The 15,125-nt window shown below is 36.1% G+C and overlaps 1 protein-coding gene across 12 annotated transcripts in view; it reads right to left on the bottom strand.

Moving 5' to 3' along the window:
* Positions 1 to 14,819, bottom strand: part of LOC123839343 (sodium channel protein type 2 subunit alpha) — an 81,533-nt gene extending 66,714 nt beyond the window's left edge. For 8 of the 12 annotated variants that reach the window (XM_045868709.3, XM_045868712.3, XM_045868716.3 and 5 more), the window contains exons 1-5: positions 14,547 to 14,819; positions 13,564 to 13,682; positions 1,748 to 1,837; positions 686 to 814; positions 20 to 111 (exon numbers count right to left, since the gene is read on the bottom strand). In XM_045868709.3, coding sequence (XP_045724665.1) covers positions 20 to 111; positions 686 to 814; positions 1,748 to 1,837; positions 13,564 to 13,682; positions 14,547 to 14,813 — 697 coding nt within the window. In that variant the 5' untranslated portion in view covers positions 14,814 to 14,819. Of the gene's footprint in view, positions 1 to 19; positions 112 to 205; positions 298 to 685; positions 815 to 1,747; positions 1,838 to 13,563; positions 13,683 to 14,546 lie in introns of all 12 variants that reach the window. The other 4 variants (XM_045868710.3, XM_054506160.2, XM_045868717.3 and 1 more) reach the window with 1 other exon arrangement.
* Between the last annotated feature and the right edge of the window lie 306 nt (positions 14,820 to 15,125).

Here is a 15,125-nt window from a genome sequence, read left to right as displayed (position 1 = left end):
TGTTTAACCTAGCTCTCACCTGGAATGACTGAAATTGTTTTCAGTGCTCGGAGAACTCTGAATGTTCTCAACGCTGAGACATTGCCCAGGTCCACAAACTCTGTCACATATCTGTAATAGGGAGTTCACACACAACACAATAACAAAACACAAGAAACAGTTGGAGATATAAGGGGCCTACCACCTTATACCAGTTTCTTCTTACCTGGAATTACAGAAATAGTTTTCAAAGCTCTCAAGACTCTGAAAGTTCGAAGAGCTGAAACATTGCCTAGGTTTACAAATTCTGTTACATACCTGTAGAATTAAATCAGAGTTATTCAGAATTTAGGGAAATCTAAGTCTATGTTGGTCTTTCATCAAGACCTTTTCAACTTCAATGAGCGTTGCCATCAGATTTCCCAATTAAGAGAAAAATGGCATTGTCTTCAACCATCGTCTAGATACTTGGGAAACTTTACTTTACTACTTTACAGTGCTAACTGAATCCAAAATTATACAATTTACTACTAGATTCCTAATTTCTCCAAAGTACATCATTTGATTAGAGGAAAAGTATTCTAAGCTTACATGATAACTAAGGAAAATGCTTGATCTGTCAAGGGAAGCCACTGAGGAGAAATAAAGCATAGGCTCCCACCAGTGATTTATTATTCCAGGATGGAAAACGTATGAAGATACTTACGCAAAAGTAATGACTGTGAAATCCAACCAATTCCATGGATCCCGCAGGAATGTGAAATCTTCTAAACAAAAGCCCCTTGCAAGTATTTTTATAAGTGATTCAAAAGTATAAATTCCTGTAAAGGTGTACCTGAGAGGAAATAGCCAAGTCCACATTAAAGATCTAGTAGGTAATTGACATGTACGTGTCTTAAAGGAAACTTAACAAACAAAAATTAGAAGCTTCCATATGGGACTATACTAGTCTCCCTATGATGTAAGCTTAGGAGGAGTTTAAGGCAAAAGAAACATTACATTCTGAAAGACATTCTCATTGACTATAAGTAAATAAGTGCTGTATTTGCTACATTAACTAACGAAGGCCCAAATAATATGGTTCTATATGATGATATTACCTGAAATACACTGGCTGTCAGTCTGATTTAAGCAAAATAGGTATTAACCTCCAAATTAATGAAGCATTGTGTTTAATAAAATATGTATCATTAAGAGCCATGAAATATCTAATAAAACAGAAAGGTGATAGCCGGGGCACTTGGGTGGCTCAGTTGGTTAAGCTCTTGATTTCGGATCAGGTCATGGTCTCAGAGTTGTGAGATCGAGCCCCTCATCAGGCTCTGTGCTCAGTGGGAAGTCTGCTTGAGGATTCTCTCTCCCTCTGCCCCTCCCCACTCTCTTCTGCTCTCTAAAATAAATAAATACATCTTTAAAAAAAAAAGTGATAGCCATGAGAAAAAGAACATACAAACTAGGTGTAACTTTTATCATTGGATATTAGTAATCACTGATAATATTCAAAAGAGTTTGAGACTCACAAGGAAGATTAAGGGCTACAAATATTGGCAGTCAAACAAGTGCAGTAATTTGAGCTAATGAATGAGCCACTGCAAGCTTTGTCCTACGGGAAATTAGTCATTGAAATGATCCTGAGTCATTGTTTAAACTTTTCTGGTTTAGAGTAGCTAGTATGATCTGCTAAAGAAAGTGATAGGGTCTCAAGATAGTAAATTTGGAAATATAAGGGGTGACAATATTGAAAAATATCTTTTTATTTTCTACTTACTCCACATTTTTTGTCCAGTCTGGAGGGTTACTCATGGTCATAAATACACAGTTGGTGAGAATAGTGCACATAATGAGCACATTGAATAAAGTAGAAGAGTATTGTCAAGGAAGACAAAATTCAATGGAAAAATCTCACTTTTATGCCCCACCATGCCTTTACACCATGAAGCTTAGAATTTTTATGCCTTTATTATTTTATTCTTGAGTTCGTCTTTTCCATTTCTGTAATTCAACAACCACATATTTAGGCCATCTCAGGCCAAGCCCTCAACTTTTTTGAGGCCATTTGAGGTGCTTCTTAGTAATTAAATATAAAGAGATAGGTTCATTGGTAAATAATTTATCAATTTAAGTTTTTTAAATGACAGATTTAATTTTGAAGGCAATAGATTCTAGAATGACTTAGGTGTAGAAGTACCCATGATAAGCATCAGAGAATGCACAGCTTTGGAATTCTTCAAACACAGCACTTCCTCCTTGAAAGCCTTGATTACCCTTCCGCGGGGATTGTCTCCATGTTCGGTACAGGTTCCTTTGTCCATTTCCAACCCACAGGGAGCTTCGCAGGATTTACATTTGGCTTTGCACCATGCCTTGTATACAAAGACCTCTCTGTCTTTCAGTGGCTCACAGGTTGAAATCCCAACGTGTGGGTTCCACCTGAGAATGTTTCTCAGTCCTCCCCTCCCATCCAGAGAGGAAGGGTCTTGGATTTCCATAGATCCAGACCGTGCCTGCTTCCTATCAATCCATGTATAGGACACTGTACTGTATCCGCTTTTTCTGTGCCCGTCATCTGACATGATTCTTTGGAACCCATGAAGGTACTGGTTATATGTAGTAGTTGTATCCTAGGTAAATATGGTGATGAAAATGCCTCTCCTCTAAATTATAACGGTAATGGGTTTTGCATTTTGGAATGGGTCCTGTTATTAGTGAGAGATGTGGGTGTGGTTTTTTTTTAATGCTTCAAAAATAACAGTTCTTATCTAAGCTTGTTCAGCTAACTTCATATAATCAATTACTTAGCAAATCCATACAGGGTCTTATTTTGGCAAGGGAGGCTTTATAAAATTGAGATGGTCTGTCTCCACCTCTTCAGGCCCAGTTGTGCAGCCACCTAATAATCTTAATTTCTGGCAAAACTATAATGATTATTTTTTTTGTCGCAGTGAACGATACCTCATCTGAGAGGTTCTAATACCTAAAGAGTTTATCCTTCAAAGTAAAAATGACTTTGTACCATAAAATAACCCCAAAGTCAGTCCAGGGTCTTTATTTTCTTCTTTTTTGGTCTTTTTTTTTTTTTTAACCAGGTTTCGTAATTACTTTAGCCACTTTGGTTCCTTCGAACAACTTTTCCATGGTGTGGGGGGGCGGTGCGGGGTCTATACTTCTTACATTGCGATCATTGTCTCAGTGAAGTTCTTTTGTCTTAAAAGATTCATGGTAACACAAAATGTATTTTACTGCTACAACTGAAATGTATTTATAAAAAAATGCCTTTTTAATAAAAAAATAAAATATGATAAATGACAGATTTACCTCAACAACTGAACTACAAGTTCAGCATGTCTATAAACTATGATAAAAATTCAATGAAAGAATAATTCCATTCTAAGGATCATTCTAGAAGAATGTTTTTAATATGATCCTTTCTGCGTGGAGTTTATAATATACAGTAACTGCTCATAAAATTTTGAATAGTAAGAAAAGATGGCTGGTATTAGTGATGGCATTTCTTGGGTTTGTGACTGTGGCCAAATTACTTATTAATGTACCTAAGACTTGGTTCAATTCACTATAAAAGTGAGAAAAAAATAACAATTTCACAGGATTGCTGTGAGGATCAAATTAGTTAAAATACACAAAAGCTCCTATACTTAATGTGCCTGGTAAAGAATCGATGCTCAATAAATTGCCTTCCTAACTTCCTGAATCATAGAGAACATTCCTTATAACAAACATTTGGTTTGGGTCACTGTACCCATTTTGCCTTTGTAGACACAGCCAATGCCCTTCACTTTCCTTTATATTGAAAAAACAACAACAAAAACTGATAAAATATTCGGTAGTCACATAATTAAAATGACTTTCATAGTTAAGAAAAAGCACAAGAAAGATTCAGTTGCAATTATGTAAAACGACAACCTTTATCAATGTAAACTTAGACACAATGATAAAAATCCCAGAAATTGAGTAGACGCTGTTCATAACCCTTCTTAGTCTTAATTTTTATTGTAAGTTTTCACATTACTTGCACATAACAAAACAGTAACATGATTTTAAGTACAGTCAAATAGGACAGTGAGTAGCCAATGTGTCATTAATCTATAACGGAAGTTTCTTTGCACCCTCAGCTGCCATTAGTCAAAGCCATAATTCATTTTTCGTTTTTACTAGCAGTGATATAAGGCACTTGCTTAATTCTCAGCTTGTTCAAATGCATCCACATAAAAAAAAAAAAAAAAAGTCCTAAGTGAATGACGTGGATCAGCCACGTGAGGGCACTAGAACCTAGAGAACGCTTTAACAAAAACACCATTTCAAAGAAGAAACACCTATTTTTCCTTAATTGTTAGAAATAAACAAAAAGATAAAATGTAAGATGATTTGCTATTAGTATATAAAACTAGATCTTCTGTGTCTGCTAGTTTGCTAGGTCCTACAGGAGAAAACAACTCTTTTTGGCAGATTGACACCATTCTAAATTCATGGTTCTGAACATGGCCATTACTCTACACAGCCCCATATTTCTCACTTAACTCCATCTCCTACCCTCTGCAAAGACAATTTAAAACATTCTCCAGTCTCCTCTGACCTCCAACCCTCTTCCTCCTTCCTTCCCCACCTGAAGCTGATGTCCTTATTTCCTACGTCCCTGAGAGAATAGATAGCATCAGACTGCCAGATCTCTATTTCCCACCCCTAAGCTGATAAACTTCTCTGGAGACTTCTGGACCTACCCTTTCTTCCTTCCTTCCTATTTCAATGGGGAAAGTCTTCAATGCCCCCACTCATACTCCGGACACCTTCTTTCCAGGATACTTCAGAAATCTCTTACCGCATTTTTCTTTTATCTTTATTATCTCCCATCCTATTGGGAGCTTCCTATCAATATAAACTTGCTTAAGCCTCTCTTGTCTTGGGGGAAGGCACACTTTCTTATAATCCTGAATCCTCTTAAAGTACTTACAGCCCTAACTTTTCTCCATTTCACAGCCAAACTTCTTGAAAGAGCCGTTTATCTTTTCTCTCGCTCATGTATCCAGCACATCCTCAGCTTACTAGCTTTTCTTTCTAAAGATGTCAGACTCTTCATATTTTGTCATTAAACAAAAGGGCAATTTTGTTCTTATTTGACTCTCAGTAGTATTCAGCAAGGAAAATTCTTCCCTCTTTCATTAAGTTTTCTTCCCTTCCCTTTATTGAAATCCTAATTCTCTAACCAGAGGATGCAACAATTTCTTTGCATCCTTTGAAATGTTGCAATTCCCTTTGGAAAAGGAGATAGGCTATCTCAGCCATTTTCCCCCTCTCCTGCTATATTCATCCTAGTTAGAGTTCATCAACAAACATAGGTTCACATGTCATTTATGTACCCACCATCTCAACTACTTCTCTCCAAGTTAGACGCCTCTTCTGAACTCTACACAGTGAAGTGTTCAAATGGCATCTGTACTACGTATCTCACTGATACTTCAAAATCATTTAAAAGATTTTGAGTACTAAAACTGAAGTAAAAATCTTTTCATCTTACCCTCCCCTTCCCCCCACCCATACTGCTCCTTTGACATCTCTGTATCTTATAAAATGTCCCACGATCTAGCCAGGAACCTAGAAGCAATCCTGGATTTTTCTCTCTCCCTAAACCTCTGCATCCAATTTAGCACCAAATACTGTCAATTCTATCTGCTGGCACTGGATTCAGTGCACTTTTACATCCCCACATCACTACATAGTCCAGTGCCACCAAGTATAACCTAGATTATTGCAGTCTCCTCCAAACTGGTTTTTCTGAATCCATGTTTAGTTCTTTTCAATACATTCTGCAGACTGTGCTAAAATGACCTGTGTAAATGTAATTCAGATGATTTCAATAGTTTTCCACTATTCTTAGAATAATGATCAAATGTCTTAACACAGTCTAGATTCCAGAACGTCTGACCCGTCTACTCCTCTAATTTTGCATTCTCTAGTTGTTGTTGTTTTTTTTCTTTACTCTTAATTGCACTCTCCCATGATACTGTAATTGTTTTAGGTCATCTAATGAAATACTCTCTTGCTCAAATAAGGGTCTTTGTAAATGCCACCTCTTCTCCCTGGAAATGCTCTCTACTACACTATAGCCAACTCATACTTGTTCTTTAGTACTTATTTTGAAAAAGATTTCTAGTAGAAAGTTATTTACCATAGTATCTCACCTGTTTAGGTCTACCAGTTATATATCCTCATAGCATCTTATATTATTCTTCCAATGACTAATTTTAATGCCGATCTTTTCTTCTACTAGACGGTCAACTTCGTGGGGGCAGACACCATGTCTGTAGTGTTCACCACTAAATCCTGGCCATTTTGCACAGTCAGTTGACTATTGAATGAAATAAATTTTGCAACTCATTTATTACTAAATGGAATAACATGTTTCCTTTTTAATGATTTTTGATGATGTATTGATACGATATGGTCTAAAAATACAGCATGAAATTTGTCTTCATGTATACTGAGTACACAAGTTTCTACACTTTGTTTTTTGAAAGAGTGTGCAGAAGGCAAACATAGGTGGAAATTAATAGCCTCCTGGGATTTTGTCACATAATGATCTGAGCCATGGTTTTATAGCCCTTAAAAAATATTTACTCTTTATAATGGTAGATTTTAATTATATGTAATGAAGTAAAATATAAATTTCAATATTACTAAACAATAGAAAGAGTGATTATTGTCCCATAAGTCACAATTAATAAAGCATTTATGCTCAAACAGGAGTTTTCCACATTGCACAACTATCCTTTTAATTATTAAAAAATACACTAATTTAAAGATCCTGACAGACATTCAGAAAAGGAAAGCAAATAAAACTATTTTGCTTTTAAAACAAATAAAAGATAACCAGAGTTAGGTTTTCTGCTTTTGATTTAATAGGTATCTCTAAATAGAGTGTGTATCAGAATTCATCAATTTTTAAAAATCACTGTGGATTAATTTTATCAGTCACATACTTTTAAAATTCCTGGAATTTAGTGAGTGACTTTTTATAGCTTCAGATAATCATAATAAATATACAGATATAAAAAAAAAGTAGGTATGGATTTTGTTTTGGTGATACCACACCTTGAAAAAGTATAGAAACTTCACATCAAGGCAGATTTCAAGGGGCAAGAACTAGTAATAAAACATGTAAATCCTACATTATTTTCTAAACATATAGGCCAAGATTTCAACAAAATATATTTTTCAAAAGAACAACGTATCCTTAAGAACAATATTTCCTTAAGAGCCTTGGTATATAAAATATAATAGAGGCAGACTAACCTTAAATAATTTCTGGAAAAAATGATCCTTTTAATCTATTAATTTATTTATACCAGGTAAAATGTGTTAACCTTTGATTGATTCTGCCAGTTGGCAAATCTAAAATATTTTCTGTGTGTATATGATGAAAAGAAACTTCAAGTTTATACTGAATATGGTTTATGTACTCTTTGACATGGAACCTGAATATTTAAAATACTGGCATGCCTACCCCTAGCTCCGTGTAGATAGGATGGAGCAATGTGAGCTTTAAATTTAAAGCACCAAAAAAAAAAAAAAATTAATTTAAAGCACTGAAGGACAGACCAGATGTCTCCTTTACCAACCACATGGGCTTCAGCAAGTTGCTTAATTCTTGGATGTTCAGTTTTCTTATGTAAATACAGTACTAATGCTTTCCTTAGAGGATACAGTTATTTTTATTACTATTAATCATTTGCTTATTGAATATAAAATGTAGGGCATTTCTTTATTATTCTTAAAGAAGGGAAAGTCATTGTTTGTAAATCTGTTCAGGGACTTTGTAATGTTCTATAATATCCAGAGACGCTGCAGAGGAATTTTTAACTCTAAACTAGAGGGAGAAAACAGTTTAATGTTAGAGTTTTGTTTTGTTTTGTTTTCTTAACATAAAAATGGAAAATTCAAAGCAGAGTAGGATAGGCCTCTTTCGACATATCAGTGCACATTTCTAAGCTAGCAGAAATACTAACTAAATGTCACCTATATACTTTTAACTCTGGAGTTGTTTCATTCTATGATTAACCATCTTCCTAACTATGTGATAATGCATGATGACTTCTGAGCATTAAAAGCAAGGGACATGGAAATTGTAAGTTGCTCCCCTTCCTCTCCTACAGGCCTACATACTTCTTTGCAGGGAAAACCGTAACTTTTTTTTTTATTTCTACAGGGATACCATATAATTTTGGGATGAACTAAAAAGCCTACTTCTTTTTTAATGAATAGTAAGTTGAAGCCCCTGAAAATAACCTTTAGAACGCATACAGACAGCGATATTGGCAGCGCACCTAGGACACTGTATCTGAGAGTTTTCGTCTGTTGGGTGGAAAATGCAAAGAGCACGGGGCTGAGAATGAGAAGACCTGGTCTGAAGTTTTAGCTCTGCCATTGATACAAAATGTAGCCTTAGAAAGGGAGTAAACACGTCTGGGACTTAATTAAATCGTCTGCAAAATGAGAAGGTTGCACAATCACATTGCGTTTTAGTCACTGACAGCTCCAAACTCTGGTGCCGGATAAACATTTTCTTCGCGATGTGAAGCCAGAAGAAAGCAGTGATTTATATAGAATTCTTTGTGGAATTCCTTAACAATATGAGAGTTTTCCTTTACTAATCTTGCAGCAGTTGCTGCTAGAATTGTAGCTACTACAACCAACAACAGCTATCATAGCAACCACTTATCAAGTACCTACTAGGTGCTAGTCACGATGCCAGGTACTTATACATTTTATTATTATTAATGTATAAAATTTTATTCCAATTTTATAGATGGAGAAACTGAGATTCAAAACAGTTGTAATACCTTGGCCCAAGGTCATAGAGCAATAGGTAAATCTCAGAGGTGGGGTCTGAATCCAGGTTTTCTGATACCAAAGCTGTTTTTCATTTTCCCACTCGGTGTGAATGACAGGCAGTCCGCACTAGTTGTGTGATTTGGAGTGTCGCAGTCTTTATTATGATTTTAAATACCATCTAAATACTGATGTCTCCCAAAGTTTTATCTCCAGCCCTGCCCTTTCCTGAACTCCAGATCTGTATTTCTATCCAAGTACTCAGCTCCTCCACTGAATGTCTAACAGCCATCTCAAAAACACATTCAAGGGGTGCCTGGGTGGCTCAGTTGTTAAGCGTCTGCCTTCGGCTCAGGTCATGATCCCAGGGTCCTGGGATCGAGCCCCACATCGGGCTCCCTGCTAGACGGGGAGCCTGCTTCTCCCCTCCCCCACTCCCCCTGTTTGTGTTCCCTCTCTCGCTATGTCTCTCTCTGTCAAGTAAATAAATAAAATCTTTAAAAATATATAAAAAAAAACACATTCAAATTTAATTCAATTGCTCAGCAAATCCTATCAGCTCTTCTGCAAAACACATCTAAGTTCGATGCCATTTTGCCACCCTCATTGTTTCTATCATAGTCCAAACCACCAGCGTCCCTTGCCTTCATTATGGCAGGAGGTCCCCAATCAATTCTGCTCCCAAACTTTCCCTCCACGCAGTCTAATCTCCACACAGCAGCCAGAGTGGTATTTATAAAATGTGAGTTGGGTTATGATATTCTTCTGCTGGAAATCCTTCAGCCATCACTCTGCATCTCATTCAGAGTGACTTTGGTGTCCTCATCATGGCCTACAACTGCAGCCCCTGCCCTCCACTCTCACTGACCTCATACCCTACTACACCCTGCCTTCCCCACTTCACCCCATCACTCTGGACTCCTTGCTGATTCTCCTTGCTGAACACACCAGTTGTACTTCTATCTTTATACTTGGCCTTCACATTTGCTATTCTCTTTACACTTAACGTTCCCCTAGATTTCCATGTCTCAGTCTCTCCCTTCCTTCCGATTTCTACTCAGATGGTATCTTTTTAGAGAGGACCTCTCTGATCTAAAATAGTACATTGCCATTCTTCTCTTTTTACACAGCTTTATTTTTCTTAAAAGCTCTTATCACTAGTTGACATATGGTTTATTTTTCTCATCTTTCTCCTCTCAAACACACATAGATATATGAATGTAACTACATGAAAGCAGGAACTTTGTTTTGTTCAGTGTTGCATCTAATGCCTAGAAGAACACCTGCCATACATTAGGTACTTAGTAAATACTTGCAAATGAACAAATGAATGAGTGACAAATGCAAAATAAGGTGGAATATGCATCTTAAGCTAAAATAATAAAAACTGACATGAAACATTTAAAACTCTGATAAGGAATTTTAGGAATATGGATCATTTTTAACATGTTTACTATCTAGAAAATATAACCATATTTTATTTAACTAGCAAAACAAGATATTAGGCATATCAAAAGCATTTTCAGCTTTCAAAATACACCCTGGCACAAATATAGTAGGCATAAGTATAACCTCTTATTCTGCCAAAGTCAAGAAACAAAGCTAATTTGATATTCAACAGCTCCTAATGAAGATAACAGCTCTTTAAGAAACAAGACAGGATTTCCTTTGGAAATAGATATATTAGTCTAAGCTTAAAATACAAATTTCTTTATTGCGAACGGGCATTTTCTGGTTTATAAATTAATGATAATAAATACACAATGACCTCTTAACTGTGCCCAAACCCACCGCCATCACCATTTCCAAGCATTTTAACCTTACAGCAAAAGGCATGTGCCTCAAGTCAGAAAACCAGGATTTGAGTGTAGGGCTTGTATTGAGAAGAATAAAAGACAAAATCACTAGCAGAATCATTTGCAAACCCTACAGCATTATATGCATCAAAGTTTACTAGGCTCTCCCACCAAGTATGCCACTATTGCCAAAAGACTAAAGAATTTATCTACCTTAGACTTTTGGTCCACTTCCTTTTTCTTTTCTTATATCTTTAGTCCAAGATGAAATATGTGAAATAGAATATTTTAATTCAGGAAATTAGAGATTTTTAAAAATCTACTTTTTCTACATTAGAAGAAATTTGTGGCTTATCAGACATTTGTAAGCATCTAACCATTCACTTTAGCAAATCTTAATAGATTTCCCTGGCTGCCTTCACATAACTAACATCACTCCAGGCCTCCAAGCAACTCTGCCCCTTGAAGATTTTCTTCTGGGAAGCAAGTGCAAACCCTCAAATTCAAGTTGTCTCAATTCTCAGAGAGCCCCCACCATAAACTATGTCCTTAATGCCTGGATCCTCTGATCAAAACTTCTAAAACTGCCCTTGTCCTCTGTCACTGGGAGTCTCTTTTCTCAAAGGGCCTTAAATTAGGACTCATGGGTTCCCTAACTTCCTAGAGATGATCGTGTTCGTGACATTTTCAAAAAAATACATGATCCCCACACAAAAGGTTTAAAATAAAAACTGCTTTTTTCTTTATTAACTTTCTTAATTCCATCCCATCACTCAGATTCAGGACAAAATAGTTTTTTCTGACCTATTCAGATCTCCCATTTTGTTACTTGTTTTGCATCTAATTTTCTAGCCTCTGACTCATTAGTCCCTTATTTATTCAATGCATACTCTCCTAGTTATCTACTCTTAACAGAGCATTGGACATAAGTTTGAGTTTTCACATAATTTCATATAAAAATAAAATTTACATAAAGGGTATACAGTTATCTGATAATATAATAAATAATTTATGGGAAGATTTATTTAATGCAAAGATTACAAATACCCAAAACATAATAATAGACCACAATTTATAATTCAGGAGACCCAAATCTAAATCTCAACTTTATTATTCATTTCTAATGCTAACTTAAAGACCTTTATGCCCCATACAATGGGTTATTTTCTTGAAAAATAGAAGTAAGGAAATGTTATTCCTTTAGATAATTCATGAAAAAATTATTAAATCTTAAAGCATAAAAGAAATAATGAATTAAAGTATGTTGATGTCTATGCAAAGGACATAGGGGAGGAAGAGGAATAAACTAGATGTTAAAGGGAGCCTGAATTCTAGAATGCCATGCTTCTGAAAATGTCATTTACCACACTGCCTGGCAAGTCTGGGGACATGATTTACAGCCCCTCCATTCAGAACTGAAATGAGTTCCCGGTACCAAGCTTATCCCACACCCCGAATTCCTCACTTTATCTAATTTAAACATTTTCATGGACTACTAGAGGAAGTAGGCTTTTATACCGAAAGTCTTACCATGTCCTGGAATCCCTGGCCTGATCATGTCATGGAATCCAAGGCAATGACTCTTTCTAAAGAAGAAACAACGTTAAAAGTTGCCCTGAGACTCTGCTTAGATTTCAGTTTCCCCTTCAGGAACCTTACCTCTGGTTCCTGATGCATATCAATCCCCATCCCAAGGTTTAAGTGTTCTTCCTGTAAATGCCCCTGCCTGGCAAAGCCCCAGTCTTCCAAACCTTTGCTTCCTTGGTTTTCCCAGGGCTGGCTGTCAGTCATACCACTGTCCTTCACCTAAAATAAAACCTCTCATTCACAACTACTCTATTTAACTTCTAAGAGTAAATCAAATTACCATCTCCCACCAAGGTGTCATCAATCTCATTTCTAGGAAGTTGCTACTTCAATAAGGAGAATGAAGAATAAAATGAGGATGTATGTGGTTTGACAGACAATAAGCCTTTGGAGAGAGACAGTTGTAGCAGAATCTTTGACTTGAATAAAACACAGGAACAAGTGAGAAAGAAAGAAAAGAAAAGAAAGAAAGAAAAAGAAAGAAAGAAAGGAAAGAAAGAAAGAAAAGAAAGGAAGAGAAAGAAAGAAAGAAAGAAAGAAAGAAAGAAAGAAAGAAAGAAAGAAAGAAAGAAAGAAAAAGAAAGAAAGAAGAAAGAAAGAAAGAAAGAAAGAAAGAAAAGAAAGAAAGAAAGAAAGAAAGAAAGAAAGAAAGAAAGAAAGAAAGAAAGAAAGAAAGAAAGAAAGAAAAGAAAGAAAGAAAGAAAGAAAGAGAAAGAAAAGGAAGGGAGAGTGGGGGAGGGAGGGAGGAAGGAAGGGAGGGAAAGAGAAGAGAAGAGAAAAGGAAAAGAAAAGAAAAAAGAAAGAAAATAGAAAATCTTTTCCCCAGTAGGATGCTATTGGGGAAAAGAATTGGAGAGATATCTGAAAGGCTAGTGTGTATACAATCACAACTGTAAGCATTTACTAATCAAAGCTTTCAAATGCTGAAATAAAAAGCAGAAAGTAGTACAACTCAGATCAAAAAGATATAAAATTGTGCAATTCAGATCATGTACATATTTTCCAAATGTGAAAGCAGTAAGGAAAATTAGCTCATGGAGTTCACCCATTGCAAAACATTGTAAAATAGGAAGACGTATAAAAGGAGAGCCTGGCAACATGATCAACATTAATGAAGAAGTCTTAGATGTAGCAGCAGTTCAGAAGGAAGCAGAAGAGTCAGGAAGAGAGGAACTACCAGAAGATGAGGAAAAGGGGTTCACTTACCTATAATCCCATTTGCAATATGCTAACTGTTGAGTAAGAGGAAAGAAAAAAAGAAGAGCACATAACATAGCCAACCACATATTTTTTTAAAATTCCCAGATCAATAATTCAAAGAACAAAATCATAATAAAGCAACTATTTGAAAAAAGGATATGAATGTACCAAAATCTTAATAGCTAATTTTCTAATAGGGTTGAAGGGAGTTAAAATGTACAGGGCAGGGGTGGCACTGAATCGCGAGATTGCTTTCCCTTTATTCAATACTATAAATGTCTGAAAGAGAAAACACAACATATAAAACAGAATTTAGGATCTTAATATTAAAATTAAGAACATTTTAAGAGAAAGGTAAGACCATCATTTAAAATTTTGCCTTATAAAATACTATAGTAATACACTAATTACCAACATACAACATGATGATAGGGGCTTTTTCTTTCTGTGCACCATTAACTTTCCTAAATTTGGTAAGACATAAGGATTCAAAGGAGGAAAAAAACCACAAAAACCTATAGTCAATGCCCCGTAGGAATTTAGCACCTTTTATCAAGTTTTGATATCAGTATTTTAAAACTATATTTGTAATTCACAAAAAGCATAAAAATGAGACTTTGATTACTTCTTCATTTTGACAAAAAATTTTCATGAGAACTTCAGAGTTTTCCATGTGTGTTTCTGGATGAGCTTCTTTTGGGGGTACTTAAGTCACCTACTATTATTTCTCCTGCAGAGAGCCGTGGAAAGGGCAAAGTACAGGTAATGAAGGCATAAACCTGCTGCTGATCAAAATAACTTATATAGAGCTTGAGATTGTAAAAAGGAATTTAAATACGATTTCTGGAAATATAATATAACCCTTGTTTTCACTTTTTGCTTCATCACTTTTTGCCCTTCCTCATTTACCCAACTGCATGATGCCACTTCAGTTCTGTTTGTCCTGGGAATGTAGATTCAAATGAGTACTTCCAAAAGACTTGTAGGATAAGGGGTCCATTACATGCTCAAGCACACCCAGCATCCTAGTGATGCTTTAGACAAAGGGGAAGAGGCACATCATTCTTCACCAGACATCTGTGGGACTAGTCCAGAACCAATTAGGAAGTGGGGGAAGTAAAGACAACTTGACTAAAAACTCACTTTCTTATTGATATAGTACGGGTCCAGGTCCTCCAAGGGCTCTGACACCATCTCTGGAGGAATGTCTCCGTAAATAAATGGAAGAGATTTCCCTGCTTCCAAGTCACTATTTGGCTTTGGGCCATTTTCATCATCCTCATCCTTACGCTCTTGTTTGGGTCTCTTAGCTTTCTCTTCTGCAATGCGTTGTTCAATAGCAGCAAGGGATTCCCTGGTAAAGAAGCGGAAGCTGTCAGGTCCTGGTGGTACCAGCACTGACTGTGCCATCTTTTCATCCTGCTCCTTTAATCACTGTTTAGCTCCTTGCATAAGAAAGTGCTATGGAAACAAGAGACAGAGAGAGAAGAGAGAGAGAGAGGCAACAGTCATTAGGATAAAAGGTAACTGTGGCAATAACATGATATTGAGATAAAATATATAAACCAAGCTCTCTGCAATATTTTACTAAGGAAGCTGTATTCACGGGATTCTCATGCATGCATTCATTTGCTTGCATGGAGATCTGTCTTTCACATTCAGTAGATGTCTATGAGGTAATCTAGTCTCCCACTCCCAAAATGTTTTAAGTGAAAATAACCA

The sequence above is a fragment of the Mirounga angustirostris genome, unplaced genomic scaffold (genome assembly GCF_029215605.1).
Source record: "Mirounga angustirostris isolate CCGP_5_RB_7025 unplaced genomic scaffold, mMirAng1.0.hap1 SCAF_3, whole genome shotgun sequence".
NCBI classification, from domain to species: Eukaryota; Metazoa; Chordata; class Mammalia; order Carnivora; family Phocidae; genus Mirounga; species Mirounga angustirostris.
This window is presented reverse-complemented; position numbering and strand designations above follow the sequence as displayed.